At 38.8% G+C, this 18,957-nt stretch overlaps 2 protein-coding genes and 1 long non-coding RNA gene across 3 annotated transcripts in view; 2 read left to right on the top strand and 1 right to left on the bottom strand.

The window, feature by feature from the left end:
* The first annotated feature begins 3,022 nt into the window (after positions 1–3,022).
* LOC121755975 (putative RING-H2 finger protein ATL21B) lies at positions 3,023–9,439 on the top strand. The gene is made up of 2 exons (XM_042151428.1): positions 3,023–3,812; positions 8,844–9,439. Exons 1-2 carry the CDS (start codon positions 3,101–3,103, stop codon positions 9,305–9,307), a joined length of 1,176 nt encoding a protein of 391 aa, XP_042007362.1. The 5' UTR covers positions 3,023–3,100; the 3' UTR covers positions 9,308–9,439.
* Positions 6,147–8,498, bottom strand: LOC121755976. Its single transcript, XR_006040887.1, has 2 exons — positions 7,248–8,498; positions 6,147–7,154 (listed from the first exon to the last, which is right to left on the bottom strand). It is a non-coding gene; the product is annotated as an uncharacterized LOC121755976 (long non-coding RNA).
* Positions 9,440–18,449: 9,010 nt separating the features above from the next.
* LOC121755590 (mitochondrial inner membrane protein OXA1-like) overlaps positions 18,450–18,957 on the top strand; it is a 29,436-nt gene continuing 28,928 nt past the window's right edge. Inside the window, exon 1 of the mRNA XM_042150912.1 lies at positions 18,450–18,701. The gene's annotated coding sequence lies outside the window, so the exon portion shown is untranslated. The remainder of the gene's footprint in view (positions 18,702–18,957) is intronic.

Genomic DNA, 18,957 nt, shown 5'->3' on the forward strand with positions numbered 1-18,957 from the left:
ATCCCAATCCATGTAAGCTGCTATAGACAGAAGTATCCGGATTGATTTGACCATGGCCACCGGGGAGAAGGTCTCGTCGTAATCGACACCTTCCTTTTGGGTATACCCCTTAGCCACTAGTCTTGCCTTAAAGACTTTAACTCATCCATCGGGTCCACGCTTACGTTGTATATCCACTTGCTCCCAATGACAGTACAGTCTTCGGGCAGGACGGACAAATCGTAGACGTCTTTGTCTATCATTGATTGTAGTTCCGAATCCATTGCTTTCACCCATTCGCAATGATCGACATCCGCATGCGCCTCTACAAAGTTCCAGAGATCTAGTACATTGTTGTCCGAAGAGTGATCCATAGATTCTCCCAAACCAATGTATCTATAGGGTTCATGTGAGACACTCCTACTGCGACGCGGCACTACGACAATTGGAGTAGAAGTTGAAGTTACGGGAATTGTTTGTACACTTGGTACTGGTTTTTGGTTAATGGAACTTGTGACAGAAGTTAGCTCGTCAAGAGCCACTTCACTGTTGGGTTTATGATCCATTACAAAGTCTTCCTCTAAGAATGTCGCTTGAGTGCTCAGAATGACTTTCTTGTCTCGGAGACTATAGAATTCATAAGCTTTCGATCCTCTAGGGTATCCTATAAACACACATACCTTCGTTGTTGATTCCAGCTTAGTTGGATCATTTTCCAATACATGAGCCGGGCAACCCCAAATCTTGAGATGTTCTAGATTGGACTTGCGCCCAGTCCACAACTCATATGAAGTAGTAAGTATGGATTTTGATGGTAAGTTGTCTAAAATATGACTTGCAGAAAGCAAGACATGTCCCCAAAACGAAATAGGTAGCCGTGCATAACTCATCATCGATCGAACCATGTTTAACAAGGTCCTATTCCTTCTTTTAGCCACACCGTTCTGCTGGGGCGTGCCCGGTGCAGTCAATTGGGATTCAATTCCCGCTACCGATAAGTAGTCCAAACACTCGGAACTAAGGTATTCGCCACTGTGATCAGATCGCAGGCTTTTGATAATCTTTCCATGATACGTCTCAACATATGCCTTGAAGCCAAGCATGACTCGATTACTAGAGCTTGGTGCATACTTGTAGCCTTGCCCTTTTTAGGACAGTCTAGCTTCCAATGCCCCTTTTATCCACACTTGAAGCACTTTCCAGTTTGCTTCTTGTTTACCTTCCTTTTCTTCTTTCCCTTAGCATCCTTAGCGGTAACCTGGTTCGACACTTTCTTCTTTCCTACGCCAGGCCTAGGGCCAGAGGAATGATGTGTCGAACTAACCATCACCGCCTTAGCCTTGATCATGAGATCCTCCGCCGACTGAAGTTCAGTCAACAATTCAGCCAAGGTATAGTCCCTTTTGTTCATATCGAAGTTGAGCTTGAACTGCTGAAAGCTAGGGGGTAGACTTTGAAAGATTATAGTGACTTGGGACTCGGGATCGATCGTCCCTCCCAAAACCTCAATTTGATTGAGGTTGCTCATCATCACGAGGACATGGTCCCGCACAGATGTGATCATTTGATTGAGGTGGCTCATCATCTCGAGGACATCTTGATATCACCTATACCTCTGATGGAGCACATTTGATCATTTCTAAAAGAATAGATCCTTGTGATGGCTCAAAAGTCTCAAACCATTATCTTGTGGAGGCTACACCCTGAATCGACTATCTAGCTTTCCCTTATATCATCCAACACGTTCATTATTCTTCTTTAACCACATAAGTGGAACCTTGATCAGGGGAGAAGAGCAGTTAAAGTAATGTTAGTGAATAGTGGGGCTCTTATTATTAGTAGTGTTTAATGGTAATATAAGTTGTAAATAAGTTGATGTATAGCAGTATAGGGGTGATAAATTGGGATAACTTTCCAAAAATGTTATGCACATATTTTTGTGGGACTGACGAAAATGAAAAATGCACATATTTTTATGGGACGATGAAGTATAAAAATGGGTCTCACATTCCATTAATTTTTTTTACTAACTTTCTTTTATAGTATTTCTTAAAATTTGTGTCGAACTCAAATGGACTCCTATTGATAATGACGGACGGAAGGAGTGCATAATATAAAGTTTAAAATAAAAATAAATAAAACCCATTTAGAAATCATGTAGATACATAAATACTAAGGACTAGTACAATAATACAAAATCGTTATATGTCAGTAGAGTCAACTACAGTAACTACTACAATTGAATATCAAAGAAGAATACGACCGTAATTTAAAGAAAATGGATGTGTAAGCTCTTCAAATTTTGATTTCAACAACTCTTATTATTTGTCAACATAAAAACTCATATTATAATAGTTATTGACAGAGTCAGACCACCAGAAATAAATATAATTCCAAGTTATAAGAATAGTATGATAGATTTAACAAAACTCAAACGTTGAATCTTAAGAGTTGTCTTTAAAAAAAACTAAACCTTTTACCAATATGTATATTATAGAACTAATCTGAAACGGAGTCTTGGAGATAGCAGCTTCCTCACTCCCATAAAAATAAGAACACGTTCCTTTTTCGTCTGTTTCATAAAAATATCTCATTTCATTTATAGAAAGTTCTTCCAAACTCATATGCATCAATTTATTTAGAAATTATATTATTGGGGCCCATGAACACTAATTATACATTAATTCTCGTGTTGTCTCAATATCCTTATTTTTTTGGGAGGGGGAATAATAATAATAATAGTAATTTTGTTATAAAATTTCCGAATGTAAGGTTAAAACAGTTTTACTTTATAACGATACCTAATCATATCATATATTGATTTACCGTTTGTATAGATTGCAGATTCTTAATATATGTAATTAAACAAAATAGTTAATACAAATTAGTATTCCAATCAACCAGACATTATCACAACACTGATATAATTTATATTGTTTTCCCTTTGTAGAGGTGAAAGATCATGATGTAAATCTACTGAATTTGAACATAAGAACAATAAATATATTATATCCTGTTCCAATAAGTAAGATAGAATGTGAATTTCATTCAAATAGAAATTCCTCCAACCACCCCAACTCCTCCATTAACAACCCAAAAATCACAAAAACCGCAAAACCAAATGGCAAAAGCAACACAACTCCTCCTCACAATCATATTCATAACCATAATCATCTCTCTCTTTACAAATCAAGCCGCGGCCCAATCCGCCGGTCCTTGCAAACCGGATTCATGCCACCCGACCCGCGGCCCCACAATCAGGTTCCCATTCCGGCTCGCCCGGCAGCCGGTCCGGTGCGGCTACCCGGGCTTTACCCTCCGATGCAACGCTCGGAACCAAACAATCCTCACCCTCCCTCGCGCGGGCGACTTCATCGTCCAGCACATCGACTACCAATCCTCGGCCATCTACGTAGGCGACCCGGGCTTCTGCCTCCCGGGCCGGGCCCTGAACTTCAGCGTTTCGGGCTCCCCGTACGACGCGACCTTCCTGAACCGGTTCGGCATCCTCAATTGCTCCGGGAGGTTGGAGGACAGCGCCGGGGCGGGGGGCTATTACATCGTGCTGCCTTGCGTGAGCACGGAAAATAGCACGGTGGTGGTGGTGGCCGACGACTTTCCGGCGGATATGGCGCCACCGAGTTGCCGGAGGGCCGGGAACGTGACTGTGCCGCCGTGGACCTTCTCGGAATTCTATTGGCGGCCGATAGGCCCGGAGGAGGTTTTCGAGCTGAGGTGGAGTAGGCCAGCATGCGGGAGGTGCGAGACCCAGGGCGGCCGATGCGGCTTTAAGGAGGATTCGGGGTTTGCAGTTGGATGCACCAGACCTTCCGGTAAGTTTGTTGCTTGATTTTTTCACCTACTCATACCTAATATTGGTTGAATTGTTGATTTAGGATCGATTTTATACATACTCCCTCCATCCTGGCCCATTTCTTGTTCGGCATATAATTTTATGTAGTGTTTTTTATGAGTAAAGCAGAGAAACTAAAGTAAGAGAGGGAAAAAGTAGAGAAAGTGATACATGGGCAGACGCATGAATTTTGGTTAGTAGAGGCTTCACTATATACCCTCATACGAAAAATAATCTTATGGACGAAACAAGTTTTAATGTTTATTGGTATCGTAAAAAGATAAATAGAAACACTGATAAAGTACAATAGGAGGGGAGAAATATTGGTGGAAATCTATCTATAAATAGAAACGATATTAAATTTGGTGAATATAACAAAAAAAGACTATTTTTGTAAACGAGCATATAATATTTATTTTATAATAAAAAATATACTAGTAAAAATACAAGAAGTTTTTGCATGATTAAGTTGAAAAGAAAAAAGTCTTAAAACTTAATTTATGGATTAAAGTCACTAAAAAATAAAATTTGTGTTTATATCGATTATTTAGAAAGAAAATTAAAATAATATTTTGTAGATTATGATTCTGGAAAAAGTTATAAAGGAGACAAAAAATTAGAATTCACTAATTGAAAACTAAGTGATTAAATTGAAATTTAGTGTACACTCCCTAAGTCCAAAGAAAGTTTAACTAAACACATTTTTAAAGAAATCCAAATATTTCCATCAAAACGAATAGACTTTAATTTAATTTAGTATCCAATAAATGAATCGGCAATTTTTAGAAAACCACCACATTTTACTAGGAATTTTATGATATTAATGGTAATCAAGTCATCTTCTTCCTCAAATTCATCTAAGTAAACCATTGTTCATCATTTTATTCACCTTAATTTTTTACTTCTTGATTCATTTCAGACCCTCTTACTATTATATTTTTGATGATTTAGTCTTTAATATCATGAATTTAGCGAGGGCTAGAGATAAATTTCAAAACTTTTAATCATTTTCAAAATAGAAAAAATCCCCAATTTTTTTTTTGGGTAGGGGCTTAAGCCCTCCCCCATTTGTACGTGTGTCCGCCAGTGAAGTGATATTTCTATATTTAGAAATATGTCATTTAAAATAGGACATCCCAAAAAAGAAATTGTGGAGTGGATTTCTTATTACTTAGTATTAGCATATACAGATATTATTTTATTGTAGTGATAAAAGAAACCACAATCATATTATAGAAACCACAATCATATTATATATTTATACTCCATAATAAGAGAATAAAGCTATTTACGGTCTCTATTTCTCACATTGGATAAGGAAGAGAGAGAGAGGATTAATGAACTCTTTTTTAGCGATTTGAATTAATTATTTTGGCATTGTAAAAAGTAAAAACAGATATGTGCTATCTTTACAATACAGATGTGAAGTAGTAGTTGCTAGCAAAAATAGGTTGCGTACAAAATCCATTTTGATTGTTGAGTAGTTTGTCACCTTTCTTAGTTAGAGTTTGATCTGAATTACGTATGTCTTTCTCTTTAATGCAGTATGTCCTACAGACACTAATTGAAATTGCAGTTAATCGGGTAGGTTCAGTTAGATACTTATATTTGTATTTGACTACACAAAATCTATTGAGCAGAAATAAGCTGTTGAGGTTATTGTGAACGTGTTTTACGATTGGTGAAAAAAATGCGATCCAGGCGTCCACTATTATCATCGAGTGGTTGTGGTTGGTGCGCCGACATGAAAGTCATTAGTGTGACAAATGAAATGGAAAACTGAAAATTAATGACGTGTTAAATTCTCTAAATTCTGTCCCACATCGACTTGGTCAAGATCCCTTCTAATCTATATAAGTGTGGATAACCCTCCCTCTTATGAGGCCTTTTAAGGGGTGAGTAGTCAATTTCTAATATGGTATCAGAGCGGGCCCAAGTCGATGATGGTTTTCTCTTTATCTCTTATCTACCTCACGAGTGGAAGACCGATGTCCTTTCCGGCCCACATCGATGATGGTTTCTCTTGCATTGCCTACCCACGTGATGGAAGACCGATGTCCTTTCCGGCCCACACGTGAGGGGGCGTGTTAAATTCTCTACCACATCGACTTGGTGAAGATCCCTTCTAATCTATATAAGTGTGGATAACCCTCCCACTTATGAGGCCTTTTAAGAGGTGAGTGGCCCATTTCTAATAAATGTGAAGTTTGGAGAATCGAATTGATGAACAAACATTGGAGAATCGAATTGACGGAGAAGATGAATTGATAAGAGAAAAGGGGGGAGAAACTGCCAATAAAAAAGAGGGGAGAAAAATCTCTAATGACTACATTTTTATTAATTGGTGACTACAAAAATACAATGAGATGCCTTATATAGGCTGAAAACTAAAGGCTAAACAAACTAATTAATCCTAAACAATACATTTTGATTTTCCAATTTTCACAGCCTCCCTCAAGATGGAGCATATCAAATGCAACAATCTTGACCAAAAAATCAATACAAAAGGAAAAGAGCTAACTAAAACTTATTCTAACTCCAAGTCAAGAGAAAAACCATCTTGAGTAAATCATATGCAAGACGAGCATCGATTTCAGTAGAAAACACGACCAGGCTCAAGCTTCGCAAGATCACCACCAACATTTATCAAAGCCTTGTCAAACAGAGGCTGAGATGGAAAGGGCAGGGATAGCTGTTCCTCAGAGTTCGGGCAAGCCTCTCCTGAATATACAACAAGCACTGAACAAAGCTCCTTCAAATCTTGGGGCTGAATGATGTCAGCTAACTCGTCTTTCATCCCCGGCCATGTTTGCAGAAAAGCAAGCAGAAGATTCCAGAGACTGCTCATCAGTTTCTTCAACGCAAGATCAGCCTCAAAGCCAAAAACATATTTCATATTTCAGCTGAGAGAGCTCAACCTCCTTCATCCGAAAGCTAGAGAGAGAGGACCAAGGCAGATGGCCAGGCTTCAACAATTAAGGCTCAACAACATCCAAGCCCCCTAGCTCAAGTGGTTGAGAAGGGTGCCAAGGATATGGCACCATCCTGGAGGTCTTGAGTTCGACTCCTGGATGGCGCGACTTTGGGATTAATTTCCCTGTGGGCCTATTCAAGGTTGTTTCCTTGGGGCTTGGCAAGCTTTCGAGCTTGGACGCGTCTGAGGGTGGCGGGTAGTCTACCGGGGCTGAACTCGTCGGAGGGAGTGCAGTCTACGAGCCAACATTGGCTAGTTCACGCCGGAACCCGTCGGAGGGAAGCTAAAGTATTCGAGCCACGAGGGGCTGTGGCGGGCTAGTTCGCTTGTCGAATGTATCTCGAACTCCTATGTATGAAAAAAAAAACAACAAGAAATTTGATTATGCAACTCCAATCTTGCAACCAAAATTCACCAATTGTTGCAATCACCAATATTAACCTCCAATCCCCCACCCAACGCAAGACCATCAACAACTACAAAGGTTTGCAGTTGCAACCATGTTTGTGAACAAAGCATCCTTCCACCAAATCCACTCCACAAGGATCTCCAATTCAACAACACACACACTAACACCAAATAGCCTTTCCTCCTCACCCAAACATTCACAAACCGAACCGAACAATCCAACATACAAATCCAACCAAACAATCGGTGAACAACAAAACAAACATCCGACATACAATAGGAAATACCGAACGATGTCAACAACAAAACAAACATCCGACATACAATCGGAAAATTAGAGACAAATCTGAAAACATATTCAGATTCAACAACAAATTTGAGAAAAACATATTCTCAAAACGAAAAACACTCGACCGAATACAATCGGAGGGATACAAACTTGGATCATACAAATCCAATGAACAAAGGATTGAGAAAAAAACGGAGCATACAACTCCATACATCAACATACTACACCAAACATAGAGATCTGAAGCAAATAGAACCGATTACAATCGGAATTGAAAGAAAAATTAAAAACTCAATTGAGATCAAAAGATAGAGAAATCACTGATCTGGAGCACATAGGCGATGAGGAGACGGAATCCGGTGAGAAGTAATAGACGAAATCTCCAGAGACTTGCGGAAGAACAATGACAGATTATCTCCGATAAAAAAACTGAATTCTAAGAACAAACCCTAACTATGATTCAAAAGAGAAAAATAGGATAGAGGTAATCAGAGGCGATAGATGCGCAGCGATTTGCGCTCTGATACCATGTGAAGTTTGGAGAATCGATTGATGAACAAACATTGGAGAATCGAATTGACGGAGAAGATGAATTGAAAAGAGAAAAGGGGGGAGAAACTGCCGATAAAAAAGAGGGGAGAAAAATCTCTAATGACTACATTTTTATTAATTGGGGACTACAAAAATACAATGAGATGCCTTATATAGGCAGAAAACTAAAGGCTAAACAAACTAATTAATCCTAAACAATACATTTTGATTTTCCAATTTTCAGAGACTGCCATCGAATAGGAAGAAATCATTCAAATGACGATAAGTCGTCATCAATTCAGAACTATGAGAATCAATTAGTTTTCTGATTTATTATTAATTAGCATTTCAAAATTTATCGGATGTTGTTTTTAATTTACAAAATCCTACAAATGATCATGAATCAGCGAACCGAACTGATATGTTTTGTGATACTAACTAATAATAATGAATTAACAAAATTGGTATGGTCTTATTTTAACAGCGATTTTAGAGGATTAAGACTCTATATATGTGTGTATAAAAAATGCTGTTGAAAATCATTTTTGGAGTTTGTTTACTTTCTTGCCTAACTAAAGTATGTAAGGATGGCATGACAGTTGACTCGAATGTGCGTATATTAAACAATGTTCTCATTTTAGGAATGTTCTGTTTTACTTAACTTTGAAGTGCAATAGGTAGTAAATGTAATAATATCCACTAAATCATCCCAAACTAGATATTTGCGTTTAAATTATAGGTATAGCATTGATGTATGTATGCATATTTAGTCGGAAAACATAATTAAATCTGTAAATTTTGATATGTAGGGCTTCCAAGAGGTGCGAAATATGCCGTTATAATTGGTGGCGGAGTACCAGGATTGTTATGTCTGATTGGACTAATATGTTATGGTTGTAGAAGGATGAAACTTGCTAGGCAGCAACGCCGGATAGACAGCGAGCTAGCGGTACCAACATTCGATCGACAATTAGTATTCCGGGCGAACATGGGGCTGGACGTATCCACCATAGAGTCGTACCCTAAGACCGTGCTAGGGCAAAGCCGTCGGCTCCCCAATCCGGTCGACAACATGTGTTCCATTTGTTTGTCTGATTATCAATCACAAGAGACTTTGAAAAGCATTCCAGAATGCAATCATTATTTTCATGCCAACTGCATAGACGAGTGGCTCAAGCTCAATGGCACATGCCCTTTGTGCAGAAACTCACCCGATGCCCCAAGTTCAACACCAACTCCTACTTCCTCATTGCCTGCATTAGATAATCAATGAACCATATAGTATCGTCACCATATATACATGTTTCATAAATTTCACAAATTAATTCTACTCCTCTTAGATGTATCATTCATATACGAAAATACAATATACCAATTACAACTGCATTGACTATCTTGGTTTTCAGTTGAGTTTATGTATATAAGTACATTTTTCATGTTGTAATATTGTGGTTCGATCTACACTATATTGCAGTTCATCAATAATTTGTAGGTTCATTTAAATTTGTAATACTCCCTCCGTCCCACAATTACACTTTGCTATTTTGGTCCGTCCCACAATAAAAGTGTCATAGATCATATTTACCATAAATGTTAGTAGGCTCACATTCCACTAACTCACTTCACTCACATTTTATTATAAAACCAATATAAAAAAAAGTTTCATATTCTACTAACTTTTCCAACCTATTATTCTTTACATTTCTTAAAACCCGTGCATACAATAAGAGTGACTTCTATTGTGAGACGGAGGGAGTATCATGTTACACAAACATGTATAGTTAGGCATCAACAAAAATAGTCTCATCTATCCACGGAATTAATCTAATACTAAAAGTGAAAAGTTACTTCCAATTTATTACTCAATCTTTTATATTTTCTCTTCAACTTTATCCATATTTTTTTCTTTCTATCTCCAAATTTAGCAATTTCACATTAAAATTCACAAGGGAGTGTTTTTTTTAGAGAATTAACTCTATATGCTGTTAATCAAAACCTCAATTGTGTTTTCAAATAGTGAAACAAGGCTAGTATTTGGTAGACAATTTTTAATAGCATTCTCTGTGTTCGATATCCTTGTGCTTACCATTAGCTATACTATCTCTGTTATGTAAAATTGCAAGTAGTTAGGCCACCCGCAATGCGTTACGCGGGTGGCTAGTAACCCGTCACGCCAGGACGAGACGGCGGCGAGACGCATTGTAGCGTCCCGTCTCGTCCCCAGCCCGCCGAGCGTCCCGCTGAGACAAATGGCGAGCCGTCTCACCACGCGCCAGCGCGACGTGGCACGCTTCAGCGCCATGCGTGACGCCCACTCGCCGGCCCGCGAGTGAGCATCGTCACGCTGATGCAATAAATCATTTTTAAATTCAAATTAAAAAAATAAAAACAAAAAATAAAAAATTGAAAATTGGTAATATTACCGTTAATATTACCGTTTTTTTACTCTATAAATACTCCTAATTCACCCTCATTTCACACACAAATACACATCTATTCTTCCCAAATCATCTCCATTTCCTCTCCAATTTTCATCTAACCTCTTATCACAAAATGTCCGGTGACGGAAACTCTGGCGGTGGCGGCTCCGGCGGGTTTGACATCAACGCGTTCGGCGACTGGGGGGCCATGTACAATGTCATGGGTGTTGGTTCCGGTTTGTCGACGCCGGGGGGGTACCAACCACCCCATTTTGATGTGGATTCATACGCTCGTCCCTCCGCCCCGAGGTATTCGAAGGGATTATCCCAGATTCGAGAGGATTATTCGGCTGAACCCACTCCGGAAGGAGGCCGAGGCGGTGGAAGCTCCAGGGCGGAGGCGGAGGATGAGGAGGATCTAGGCCGGCATCCGTACAGCCCCAAGGAAACGCTGGATGTGTACAACGCCTGGATCAGCGTCTCGTACGATCCCATCGACTTGAATCAACAATCCCAGAAGTGCTTCTAGGAAAAGGTCACCGAGGCCTACCATGAGATTAAGCCGAATGGGTCCCGCCGCCGCACATTTAAGATGCTCCGCGCTCACTTTGACCGAGTCGACAGAGAGGTCAAAAAATTCTGCGCCATCTACAAGAGTGAAGCGGCTCATTACCAAAGTGGAGCCACGGGAGCCGACATTCTGAGGTCGGCTTTGCGAGTCTACTTCGACGACACCGGCAAAAAATTCAAACATGTCGATGTTTGGGAGGTCGTCAAAGACAAGGAAAGGTGGGCCGGCGGTGTCCGGTCCAACTCGGGCTCGACCTCGAAGCGCACGAATCACAAGGTGGGTGGCCAATACTCGTCTAGTGAGGGAGGTTCGGGCAGCGCCGCACAAGAGTTTGCCTCGCAGGAGGTTGAGGGCACGAAAGACGATGCCGGGGGGTCCTCCCGTGGGCGCCGTCGGCCGCATGGGAGAAATGCGGCGAAGGCGGCTAGAGGGAGGAGGGGCCGAGCCGAATCAAGCCAGACGGGCTCGGGGGCACCCTCGAACTTCCTAATGTCCATGTACATGACCGCCACAATGGCGGACACTTCCCGTATGACGCCTCCCCAATACCAAACCTATCTTGCCTGAATTGAGTTTATGGCAAGACAACTTGATATTCCGCCTCCAGGTGGCTTCAGTGCACCTCCACCGCCTTCAGGGGATGATTCGCCGGTGGAGTAGTTTTTTTTATTTTCTATAAAATTGTATTTTAAATTATGTAATTTTTTATTTTATGTTGTAATTTTATTTTATTTAATGAAGTGTGTTTTTATTAATTGAATTTGTTGGAAATAAAAATAAAAAATGAAATTGAATGAATAATAATTTAAGAGACGGTTAAGGGATGGCTAAGAGATGGAGGGTTGCAGGTTCCGTCCCTTAGTTAAGAGATGGAGTAAAAAAGTACAGTGGGGCCTAAGAATAATAATTTAAGAGACGATTAAGGGACGGATAAGAGACAGCGTTGCAGATGACCTTATAATGCTAAAAATAGTGCATCAATCGAATTTAAAGTATTACATTATTAAATAAAATATATTTCATTAAGATGTTTTTTCTCTAACTAATAAGATGATGGTTGAATTTATTGTACAAGAAAGAAAAATGAGATAATCTAACAAACTTTTAAATAGCAATGTGTTTGTATTTATTAAGGTTCGGTTGATGCCATTAATTCCAACTAAATTTCATTACATTCATATGTTCCATTCTAAGTGAAATATATGTGTTTCGACCCGAAATTTTATTATATTATTCTCTTCGTCCGTGAAATGTTGTCCAGTTTTGCCATTTCGGTCCATCCGCGAAATATTGTCCACTTTGCTTTTTTACCTCACTTTCAACTAACTAATTACACTCACATTCTATTATAAAAATAATATATAAATGTGGGATCTATATTCCACCAACTTTTTCCACTCATTTTTCTTCACATTTCTTAAAACTCGTGCCAAGTCAAACTTAGACAACATTTCATGGACGGAGGGAGTATTATTTTAGGGTAAGAGGAAAAATTAAAATAATAGAAAAAAATTGTAGAAAAAGTAATGCTTCCATGTTAAAAAATAGAGTACAATGCCAAAATTGGTCCTGAATATATGCTCATTTTATGATTTTGATCACATACATTATGTTTTGAATTTTTGCATCTCAAACATTTCAACTCAGATCAAAATCATTCCAAAACTAAAGGATCCGTTAAATTTTAATGATCAACGTCTTTAATCGGATTTTGACCCAATTAATCATTTCTGTTAGGATCGTCGACTGCAACATTAGTTTGATATTGTCCGCTTTGGGTCAAGCCCGCACGGATTTATTTTTGGGTCACTCCCAAAAGGCCTCAAACTAATTGGGATTGGACAGGAATTATATACACCTTCCAACTTCCCTCACTCATCCGATGTGGGATAGGTTTGTAACCCAACAAACCTCCCCTCAAACCGAGACCACATCGGGAATGCAGTCAACACAAACATGGGTCGTTCCAACCCTGGCTCCTGGGTCATCTTTGGCCCGACTCTAACCCGAGTCCTTCAGGGCCCGACCCTAACCGGGGCTCATCCAGGCACAACCCATAGCCACTTGGGCTCTGATACCACTTGTTAGGATCGTCGACTGCAACATTAATTTGATATTGTCCGCTTTGGGTCAAGCCAACACAGATTTATTTTTGGGTCACTCCCAAAAGGCCTCAAACTAATTGGGGTTGGACAAGAATTATATACACCTTCCAACTTCTCTCACTCATCCGATGTGGGATAGGTTTGTAACCCAACAAACCTCCCCTCAAACCGAGACCACATCGGGAACGCAGTCAACACAAACATGGGTCGTTCCAACCCTGGCCCCTGGGTCATCCTGGGCCCGACTCTAACCCGAGTCCTTCAGGGCCCCGACCCTAACCGGGGCTCATCCAGGCACAACCCATAGCCACCTGGGCTCTGATACCATTTGTTAGGATCGTCGATTGCAACATTAGTTTGATATTGTCCGCTTTGGGTCAAACCCGCACGGATTTATTTTTGGGTCACTCCCAAAAGGCCTCAAACTAATTGGGGTTGGACAGGAATTATATACACCTTCCAACTTCCCTCACTCATCCGATGTGGGATAGGTTTGTAACCCAACAAACCTCCGTGCGGGCCTTTTGGGAGTGACCCCAATTACATTGAAGTTGGAAGGTGTATATAATCCTGTCCAACCCCAATTAGTTTGAGGCCTTTTGGGAGTGACCCCAATTACATTGAAGTTGGAAGGTGTATATAATTTCTGTCCAACCCCAATTAGTTTGAGGCCTTTTGGGAGTGACCCAAAAACAAATCCGTGCGGGCTTGACCCAAAGCGGATAATATCAAACTAATGTTGCAGTCGACGATCCTAACAATTTCGATCCTAATTTTTAGTTATTTAAAAAATAAAAAATTTAATATTATAAAATAAATTATGAGATTCATTTATATATTCAAAAAATAGGTCGTGCCCTAATTCATCTTCTTCATTTCTCTTCAGCAATAATGAATAGAAGTAAGACCATTAAATATCAGAAATCCTACATACTCCTAAATTTTCAATGACTCAATTCTCTGCGATTTAAGTTAGATTAGGAATTTACACACATTCAGAAAAAGGAACTTCAAGCAGATTTATTTCTAGAAGAAGATTATAGACTAAAATTATGAACACATACGTTCCACACATGGCTATATCAAATTATCAATCACACACCAAAATCATTTCCAGCTGTCGGAGTCCAGACAAACATATTCCGCAAGTATATATGAAAATGTACAATCGATGCGTGTGAGCTTTTCTATAACTACCTTTGTATCTAACATTTGCTTCAATTAGAGGAGCATTTTCGCAGCCGGGAGTGGGAATCCCACCACAGCAGGGCAGGGGATGTTGTGGCTATTAAACAGCATCGTATTGAGACAATTAAGCTTACAAATATTACTCCTTGTTGCGGTAGAATTAGTATTTATGTGATCAATTATCAGTATTGATATCAAGGTGCATCATCATGTCCGTATTTTTTGAATGTTAATTTTTAGTTATTAAACTTTTATCATTTTAAATTATAAATTTATGTAATATTAATAGATTACAATTTGAATCATAATTAGAGCTTATTGATTAAGGGAGTTATTGATTTCAATTCTAATTTTGTTTTTTACTACAAATTATATTTGGAAACTCATTTTATATTTAAATTTAGAGATAATCGTTATTAAATCATAATTTTTTGTTGAATTTTAGCTCATACCATAATTTTGAAACTCAATTATAACATTTTAATTTTCTCAATAGTCCTATGTGGGTAAAACTAATACTCCCTCCGTCTGTCATTACTTGTCACTAGTTTTTTTTTCGGTCTATCCGTCAATGTTTGTCACACCTACTACTTTTGGTAATATATAAAAGTATGACCCACATTTTATTACCTTTTTCAACCCACTTTCTAATACATTTCTTAAAATCGTGTCGGGTCAAAGTGTAACATTGAATGCCACACAGAGGGAGTATGACAAAATCAAAATATGATGCGGCAACACAACCACATCATTTTTAGGCATTGTGAGATAATCAAGGAAAATTAAAAGGTATACAGTATATTTTTATTTTAATATTAAAAATTATGGGATCAACAAGAAGTTAACAAAAAATTGTGATTTAAACTACAATTATTCCTTAAATTAACTCTCAATTATAATATAGTATCCCTCCGTCTCAGGCTACTCGCACTTTTTATTTTGACAACGTAAATTTAAATATGAGTAAGTAGTGTAATTAAATTAGAATTTTAAGTACTCCCTCCGTCCCCAAAGAATATGCACTTTGGGGACGGCACTGATTTTAATGTAAAATTGATAAAGTAGGAGAGATGTAGAGAGGAAAAGTAATTAGAGTATTGTTAGTAGAGAATGAGTCCCACCTTATTAGAGATAAAAGACTTTCCAAAATTAGAAAGTGCATATTCTTGTAGGACGGAGTAAAAAGAAAAGAGTGCATATTTTTGTGGGACAGAGGGAGTATAATAAAGCAACACTTAATTAGTAAACACTTAATTAACTCTAATATCTTAATTAAATACCATAATATTTACTTAACATAGAAATTGTGTAAATAGTTTGAGAGAATCCGAAAATGAATGTGCAAATAGCATAGAACGGAGGGAGTATTAATATTACACTAAAATAATTTTAAAATAATGTTTAGCTATGATTTTAAATAATGATTTATTGATATTAAATTAATTTATCATAATATTAAAACTTAAATAAAATTGAAATGAACATGTAACTAAATATAAAATTTTGAAATTTTAATTAGTAAACTAAATAAGCCATAAGTTTTAATGAGTAGTTCAATACTAATTAATCGTTATTTTAAAATTTATTGTACAACATAAATCACTAAAATAAAGTATACTATGGAATGGTTAGTGCATAATGAGTTAAAGCTATTTGGATAAATTAAAGTTGGTAAAAGTTAGACTCAATACGTCGCCGTTTAAATAGCACGGCTGGGGATCCATCCCCTTTCGCAGCCTCTTCCTTAACTGACACCATTTCTTGCTCTGTCTGCCGCGCTCTTAGCTCCGCCGCCATCACGCGTGCTACCGCCTCCTTCGCCGTGTTGATTCTTGAACCCCCTAAACTCATTTGTTTTAATTTCATTTTGTTTTTTAATATATTTGTTTTATTTTTTTAAATGATAACTTATAATATTAAGGATATAATTGGGAGTTAATAATCACACTTAACAGCTTAATTTTGTCACGACCGCATTTTGCTAAGGATAGCGAAAGCGGGTAAACCACGACTAATAAGAAGGATTAATGAAGCGGGGAAAGAAAATGGGTAGAACTTGAGAATTTGCACAAAGGCCAATTCGACTGATATCATAGAATATGAGCTAAGTATTCAATTAAATGGTCTTGAAAATAGAATAAACATCTTATCAAATAAATCAGAGTTCGATGGTGAGATTCTACAACTCTCACTTTACAAAAACACAACGGAATAAGTCCTTACTAAACGACTTCGTGTATGAAGACGCGAATCGTTGGAAGATCCACTTGATTATTTAATAACATTGACTCCGATCATTACTCCATCCTCTTGACGTTCAACCTGCACATTTATAAATACATGCAGGGCTGAGTACAAGAGTACTCAGTGGACACGTGCCGAAAATCAAAACATACATTATATAGTTGTCATCCATCTACAGTATCACACAAGGGTTTTTCTTAAAAGACTCGAGCATACTAAATTCTTTGTGATCTTAAAAGTCCGACTGTAGTCTAAGTTCTTCAAATTCATACCATATCTAAGAATCGTGTACCTTGAAGGTGGCCACCTCCCACGGACACCATGGCTGGCCAACCTCTCTAGGATGGCTCACAGCTCTAGCGCACATTATTCCGAACAGGATTTGCGGTTCCATTGGGAACAGAATTCGTTACATAGTTTTGGCGTCGCCAAAACCCACAGGCTTATAGCCCCAACAGATAGGACTCAAATACAAACATTTTATGGCATGACAACAACTTGAAAATAATCACAACTCCATTTTGAGAAAAAGATATTTCATAATTTCACAAGTATTTGCTTTATATACACACTAATGTGCTGGGTATTAAAAGAAAGTCCACCTAGTATGCTTATTCCTCAACTTAATTACTTGCTTTGGCCTCACTCGTCCTTTAGCAATTATCATTTGAAAATAAATAGCGTAGCAAGCTAATTAGTACTTGAACTATTTTTCTTGAGAAAAGAATGCATGCATCTTATTGGATAGCACCTTCACCTTAGTCTCGGCTTATAGGATTTTTCTTAATCCTAACTCGGGCTTCACTACTCTGTAGAATTATTTATTCACTTTACTAACTTTGGAGAAATTCTATTTTCTCTAGCGCAATTATTTGGGTACTTATTTTAAATTAAATATGGATTCTTGAAAAATCCATTTTCCCTAAAATCCTTTTGATTTTTCTTAACACTCCAAGATAACTAGATCAAGAATCAACTAATTAGGGAGGCATGTCCCAACTGCCCATTTCTTTTAATTCAGTTATGGCCCAAATGAAAATGATTAAGATTGGCCCAATTCCTTATTAAATTAGAATAGTCCAACACAATCAACTATACTCCTTCCCCATCGGTATTCCTTCTCCAATCCCACTTTCATTTCCAATTTTGAGATTTAGGGCAATCCAGCGGCGGCTTCTCCCCTCTTCTTCTCACAATTTCTCCCGCCGCCGTCCACTCCTTCCTCCGGCGAGGTCGCGCTCCGCCGTTTCGTCCACCCAAGAGTGGAGGCGTCGCCTCCTCCGTCACCAAATGTATCCTCAAATCGGAGAAATCCGACTCCTGCCGTCCCGTCTCGGATCCCGCCGTTTCCGTTACGTCATCATCGCCGGAGATCCGCCCTTTAAAACGGAAATCTTAAATTGAGAAGGCAGCGGCGTTTCTCCTCCGTCGAGCTCCCTCATACGCCGTCAGCCTCGGCGAGCTGCGCCGCCTCCGTCGTTCACCGCTCGCTGCTGCCTCCTTCGCGAGGCAGTCACGACACTCAGCGGTGTCTCACGCCGATTCAGCACCGTCGCCGGCGCTTCGAGCTCGGGAGGAGACGGCTGTTGCTCCGCGGCGGTCACGGCTCCGTCGCCAGTCATCTCCGGGCAGTCCCATCTCCAGCTAAGTTACCCTTCCCCACTTCCCCTTTACTTGCTCTGTTAAGTTTTAAAGGTTTTTTCTATTTCTGTTCTAGAATAAAGTTATCATTCCTCGTTTGTACTGGACTTTTTTTTGTTCCGGATTTGGGAGAGACGCATGACCCTCATGCGTCTCCTTTTAATGAGACGCATGACAATTATGCATCTTTCATAAAGACGCATGAGGGTCATGCGTCTCTTTTTTTTCGTTTTATTTTAACGACGCATGAGGGTCATGCGTCTTAGGGAGAGACACATCTCCCTCATGCGCCTTTTATATTTTTTAAATTTCACGAACGACGCATGAGCGTCATGCGTCTTAGAAAGAGACGCATGAGGCTCATGCGTCTCCAATTTCGAATTAAAGCAGCAGCGAAGGCAGTAGCCTCCTCATTCACGCAAACAGAAAGAGAGACGACGAACTTGGCGATTTTTCCTTTGTGATTCGGCGAAGAAGCCGATTTCCACTCGTGTTCTGGTAATTTTCGTTCAATCCTTCAACCTTCCTTCCTTAATTGTTGTTAATTTGCATAGTTTGTTTAGATTTCCCCTAATGTTTGTAAATTAGGGTTTATAACAAATAGCTCCATTTTGATCGATTTTTTTGTTGTTTAGTTAATTGTAATGGATTTTACTGGGTAAATTCATTGTATTGTATATTATTGGTATGTTTGAGATGATTGGTGTTGTGATTTTGGTTGTAATTTGGTTAAAATAAGTGAAGTTGGTTAAAA

Source organism: Salvia splendens, chromosome 11, assembly GCF_004379255.2.
Source record: "Salvia splendens isolate huo1 chromosome 11, SspV2, whole genome shotgun sequence".
NCBI lineage: Eukaryota > Viridiplantae > Streptophyta > Magnoliopsida > Lamiales > Lamiaceae > Salvia > Salvia splendens.